Genomic DNA, 6,000 nt, shown 5'->3' with positions numbered 1-6,000 from the left:
TAATAATAATAATTTAGAGAACTTGAGCACATAATCCAAGTCCCTAGATCAAGATCCCCTCACCAGTGTCAAGGTTCCTTGACTCTGGTGAGGGTCTCTTGATCTAGGGAATTGGATATGTGCTCTAGTTCCCTAAATTAATAATAATAATAATAATAATAATAAATTATTATTATTATTATTATTATTAAAAAGATAGAGCTTCAGTTCCCTAAATTATCAATAATAACAATAATTATTATTACAATAACGATAAGAGCTTCAGTTCACTAAATTAATAATAATAATAATAATGTACATAATACGTAGGTAATAATAATTCATGATGCTGCCGCTAGTTGACAGTACACATGTTTAAATCACCGTCGAAGCAGTTCTCTCCTGCTTTGCTAACAATTTTGATAGTCATTTGGTCAAATTTCACTTTTCTAACCATGGGTCCTAAGAAAATAAGTGCAAAGGACAGTGATGAGAAGATAAAGACAATGATTTCCATGGAATTAATGCATGAAATCATAGATGAATGTAAGCAAGGTGCACGAGTTGTGGATTTAGCCAGACAATACCAGTGCAGTATATTTACTATATGTATGATACTAAAGCAACAGGAGTCGATAAAGGCTATAGTGCCAGCCAAGGGCACTATATCTAAGCTGCGGATCTCTGTCCATAAAAAGATGGAGAAGCTGCTGCTGACGTGGTTGAGAGAGAAGCAGCTCGCAGGAGATACCATATCAGTTATGTTCAGTGATTAAACAAAACAAATTATATCAGTTATATTCAGTGTGTAAGTACATATACACTTTACATAAACATTTTATTATTTCTTTACATTCTGTAGTGTATTATGATACATTATGTTTTTATATATGATATTTTCAGTGTTTTCCTTAGAAAAACAGTGATCTACTGCAGTTAGCCTCAAAAATACTCCATTTTCTCTTACAATAAGAGCATGGGAAGATACTCTAAGTATATACACACAGGAAATGGCAGACACTTCCGCCGCTGCCTCTGCCACCATATTATGGCCTATTTTATTAATTCTAGAGTATATATCATGTTTCTGTGTTAATTATATTGTTTATTATGTCATATTAGATGAATTGTGATAGACAAATAAGCCGTATAGTTGATAATAGGGCCATATTCAAGTATTTTTTCTCATCTCTCCAGAGTGCAGGAACGAATTAATGGCTTTTCAATTAATTTAAATGAGGAAAATTAATTTGATATACGAGTAAATTGAGTTACGAGCTAGCTCCTGGAATGGATTAAACTCGTAAGTCAAGGTTCCACTGTATATTTCTCTCCAGATTTGTTTCAAATCTTAAACACTAATATCTAACTGCATTAGAAACTTAATCCGAACTGTACTATTCCTTTTGCATGCATTGATGTACAGGGGGCTAGAGTTGTGCAGTGTAGGGATGCCTTTCCAAGATTGAATGGTGACTGATATACATCTAGTTTGCTTTGAGGTAAACCTGTGTGGGGAAAGGGAGAGGGAAAAACAAGTAGGAGAGGTATTTGTTTGATGAAGAAAGCGATGGTTTCATAATTTCTAATGTCTGTGTGTGCCTTGGAGTGAATCTGTTGGTTGAATTGGTATGTGTTGCTTTGAGCTGTGTAGGTTCCAGCAGAGCTTGATTAGTGGATGCAAGTAGGATCAACCTATCATTGGCCAGTAGGCCTACTGCAGTGTTCTACTGTGTGTGCCGAGGAATGTGGAAGGGGATACTTTCATGTGAGTGTTTATTTGGCATCTGTCAGTGTGTACATATGATACTTGTATATCAGTGTGATTTCGTGTATAGGGCAAGGAGGAATAACATCTTGTAGGAGTGAGGAAGAGCCAGTTGTGAGTGTGGGGGAAGTTCGTGAGGCAGTAGGTAAAATGAAAGGGGGTAAGGCAGCCGGGATTGATGGGATAAAGATAGAAATGTTAAAAGCAGGTGGGGATATAGTTTTGGAGTGGTTGGTGCAATTATTTAATAAATGTATGGAAGAGGGTAAGGTACCTAGGGATTGGCAGAGAGCATGCATAGTTCCTTTGTATAAAGGCAAAGGGGATAAAAGAGAGTGCAAAAATTATAGGGGGATAAGTCTGTTGAGTGTACCTGGTAAAGTGTATGGTAGAGTTATAATTGAAAGAATTAAGAGTAAGACGAAGAATAGGATAGCAGATGAACAAGGAGGCTTTAGGAAAGGTAGGGGGTGTGTGGACCAGGTGTTTACAGTGAAACATATAAGTGAACAGTATTTAGATAAGGCTAAAGAGGTCTTTGTGGCATTTATGGATTTGGAAAAGGCGTATGACAGGGTGGATAGGGGGGCAATGTGGCAGATGTTGCAAGTGTATGGTGTAGGAGGTAGGTTACTGAAAGCAGTGAAGAGTTTTTACGAGGATAGTGAGGCTCAAGTTAGAGTATGTAGGAAAGAGGGAAATTTTTTCCCAGTAAAAGTAGGCCTTAGACAAGGATGTGTGATGTCACCGTGGTTGTTTAATATATTTATAGATGGGGTTGTAAGAGAAGTAAATGCGAGGGTCTTGGCAAGAGGCGTGGAGTTAAAAGATAAAGAATCACACACAAAGTGGGAGTTGTCACAGCTGCTCTTTGCTGATGACACTGTGCTCTTGGGAGATTCTGAAGAGAAGTTGCAGAGATTGGTGGATGAATTTGGTAGGGTGTGCAAAAGAAGAAAATTAAAGGTGAATACAGGAAAGAGTAAGGTTATGAGGATAACAAAAAGATTAGGTGATGAAAGATTGAATATCAGATTGGAGGGAGAGAGTATGGAGGAGGTGAACGTATTCAGATATTTGGGAGTGGACGTGTCAGCGGATGGGTCTATGAAAGATGAGGTGAATCATAGAATTGATGAGGGAAAAAGAGTGAGTGGTGCACTTAGGAGTCTGTGGAGACAAAGAACTTTGTCCTTGGAGGCAAAGAGGGGAATGTATGAGAGTATAGTTTTACCAACGCTCTTATATGGGTGTGAAGCGTGGGTGATGACTGTTGCAGCGAGGAGAAGGCTGGAGGCAGTGGAGATGTCATGTCTGAGGGCAATGTGTGGTGTGAATATAATGCAGAGAATTCGTAGTTTGGAAGTTAGGAGGAGGTGCGGGATTACCAAAACTGTTGTCCAGAGGGCTGAGGAAGGGTTGTTGAGGTGGTTCGGACATGTAGAGAGAATGGAGTGAAACAGAATGACTTCAAGAGTGTATCAGTCTGTAGTGGAAGGAAGGCGGGGTAGGGGTCGGCCTAGGAAGGGTTGGAGGGAGGGGGTAAAGGAGGTTTTGTGTGCGAGGGGCTTGGACTTCCAGCAGGCATGCGTGAGCGTGTTTGATAGGAGTGAATGGAGACAAATGGTTTTTAATACTTGACGTGCTGTTGGAGTGTGAGCAAAGTAACATTTATGAAGGGATTCAGGGAAACCGGCAGGCCGGACTTGAGTCCTGGAGATGGGAAGTACAGTGCCTGCACTCTGAAGGAGGGGTGTTAATGTTGCAGTTTAAAAACTGTAGTGTAAAGCACCCTTCTGGCAAGACAGTGATGGAGTGAATGATGGTGAAAGTTTTTCTTTTTCGGGCCACCCTGCCTTGGTGGGAATCGGCCAGTGTGATAATAAAAAATAAAAAAAATAATATCAGTGTATGTGTGTGGTAGTTGCTTGTCATTGGGTGTGTGTGTGTGTGTGTGTGTGTGTGTGTGTGTGTGTGTGTGTGTGTGTGTGTGTGTGTGTGTGTGTGTGTGTGTGTGTGCGTGTACTGGTTACATCTCTAAAAAATTCGGTGTTCACATTTTCTCCTTTTTGTGATGCAGGAGATAGACGCAGCTGTGGCAGCTGGTGTGATCAAGAACTTTGACCCGAACACCTTGCAGTACCACTGTGCGGTGTGTCCCCGGAATGGCTGCGGCGACATCCTTCCTCACTTCCTCAGCAAGGAACACAGAAACAGCCTAATCTGGGAAGCCGTCAGACAGTCCCCACCATCGCCCGCTGTCCTACAGCTAGTGCCAGAGGTAGTTCGTAATGCCAAGCTTAGAAACGAGGTGGGGGCTGTGGACAAGAACCATTTTTCATATAGATGTCAAATTTGTGTTGTGAAGAAGCCTTTCAATGGGGTGGCTCCTCTTGAAGCTCACCTCAATGGCAAAGAACACGAGAAGTCTAAGAGAAACATGCAGTTTACATCCATGCCACATCAAACTCCCTTTCTCCCAGAAGAGAATTCAGTACCCAACAGTAAGATACAAAAACAGAGCCCACCACCACCACCTTCACCACATTCGTCCCTGTTAACCCTTTGACTGTTGGTGTCATATATATACGTCTTATGAGCCAGTGTTTTTGACGTATTAATACCAAAATTCTAGCGGCTTCAAATCAAGTGGGAGAAAGCTAGTATGCCCACATGTGAGAGAATGCGTCTGTGTGGTCAGTGTGCACAGTATAAAAAAATTCCTGCAGCACACAGTGCATAATGAGAAAAAAAAACTCCGACTGTGTTTTTGGATTAAAAAGCCAACTTTAAGGTGTATTTTCATACACCTTGTGGTTGTATTCTAGTTTTCTTGGCCTCATTTGATAGAATGGAAGACATATTACAGAAATAAAGATGATTTCAATTGGTTTTACGATGAAAAGGACCTTGAAATTGAGCTCAAAGTAGTGGAAATGTTTGATTTTTGCCGATGTTCATGAGTAAACAAATCACACCACACGTCCAATACACGTCAACTAGCCATTCTAATATGCAGTCACTAATGCACTGATATTATTTATACCATTTTTACAATAATGCAGTAGTCTGTATACCAGTAAATCTTTATTTTTTTGTGTGAATAAAAATTCAAAATAGAAAGCAAGAGTAATATAAGAGGGGCCTGGAGACGTGACTAATAAACAGAGATATACAGTGGACCCCCGCATAGCGAACGCCTTGCATAGCGAACAATCCGCATAGCGAACGCTTTGTTCGCTAAAATTTTGCCCCGCATAGTGGACAAAAACCCGCTCAGCGACCTTCGTCCGAGACGCGTCCAATGTGCGCCCTCAGCCAGCCTCACATGTGCCGCCCGTCCCATTGTTTACCAGCCAGCCTCCGCGGTAACATTCAAGCATACACTCGGAATATTTCGTATTATTACAGTGTTTTCGGTGCTGTTTCTGGAAAATAAGTGACCATGGGCCCCAAGAAAGCTTCTAGTGCCAACCCTACACCTCAAAGGGTAAGAATACCCATTGAAATGAAGAAAGAGATCATTGATAAGTATGAAAGTGGAGTACGTATCACCGACCTGGTCAGGTTGTACAAGAAACCAAAATCAACCATCGCTTCTATTGTGGGCAAGAAAACGGCAATCAAGGAAGCTGTTGTTGCCAAAGGTTTAACTGTGTTTTCGAAACAAAGATCGCAAGTGATGGAAGATGTTGAGAGACTCTTATTGGTGTGGATAAATGAAAAACAGCTAGCAGGAGATAGCGTCTCTCAAGCGATCATATGTGAAAAGGCTAGGAAGTTGCATGACGATTTAATTAAAAAAATGCCTGCAACTAGTGATGATGTGAGTGAATTTAAGGCCAGCAAAGGTTGGTTTGAGAGATTTAAGAAGCGTAGTGGCATCCATAGTGTGATACGGCATGGTGAGGCTGCCAGTTCGGACCACAAAGCGGCTGAAAAATATGTGCATGAATTCAAGGAGTACATAGAAACTGAAGGACTGGAACCTGAACAAGTGTTTAATTGTGATGAAACAGGCCTGTTCTGGAAGAAAATGCCAAGCAGGACCTACATTACTCAGGAGGAAAAGGCACTCCCAGGACATAAGCCTATGAAAGACAGGCTTACTTTGTTGATGTGTGCCAATGCTAGTGGTGATTGCAAAGTTAAGCCTTTATTAGTGTATCACTCTGAAACTCCCAGAGCGTTCAGGCAAAAGAATGTCCTCAAGGATAATTTGTGTGTGCTGTGGAGGGCAAACAGTAAGGCAT

The 6,000-nt window shown here is 41.1% G+C and overlaps 1 protein-coding gene across 1 annotated transcript in view; it reads left to right on the top strand.

The window, feature by feature from the left end:
- The first annotated feature begins 434 nt into the window (after positions 1 to 434).
- LOC128702607 (uncharacterized) overlaps positions 435 to 6,000 on the top strand; it is a 29,040-nt gene continuing 23,474 nt past the window's right edge. Inside the window, exons 1-3 of the mRNA XM_070081105.1 lie at positions 435 to 737; positions 3,828 to 4,303; positions 4,617 to 4,674. Of these exons, the coding sequence (XP_069937206.1) occupies positions 435 to 737; positions 3,828 to 4,303; positions 4,617 to 4,674 (837 nt within the window). The remainder of the gene's footprint in view (positions 738 to 3,827; positions 4,304 to 4,616; positions 4,675 to 6,000) is intronic.

The sequence above is a fragment of the Cherax quadricarinatus genome, unplaced genomic scaffold (genome assembly GCF_038502225.1).
Source record: "Cherax quadricarinatus isolate ZL_2023a unplaced genomic scaffold, ASM3850222v1 Contig1698, whole genome shotgun sequence".
In the NCBI taxonomy this organism is placed as follows: Eukaryota; Metazoa; Arthropoda; class Malacostraca; order Decapoda; family Parastacidae; genus Cherax; species Cherax quadricarinatus.
The sequence above is the reverse complement of the archived record's forward strand: the minus strand, read 5'-3'. Positions and strand labels throughout refer to the sequence as shown.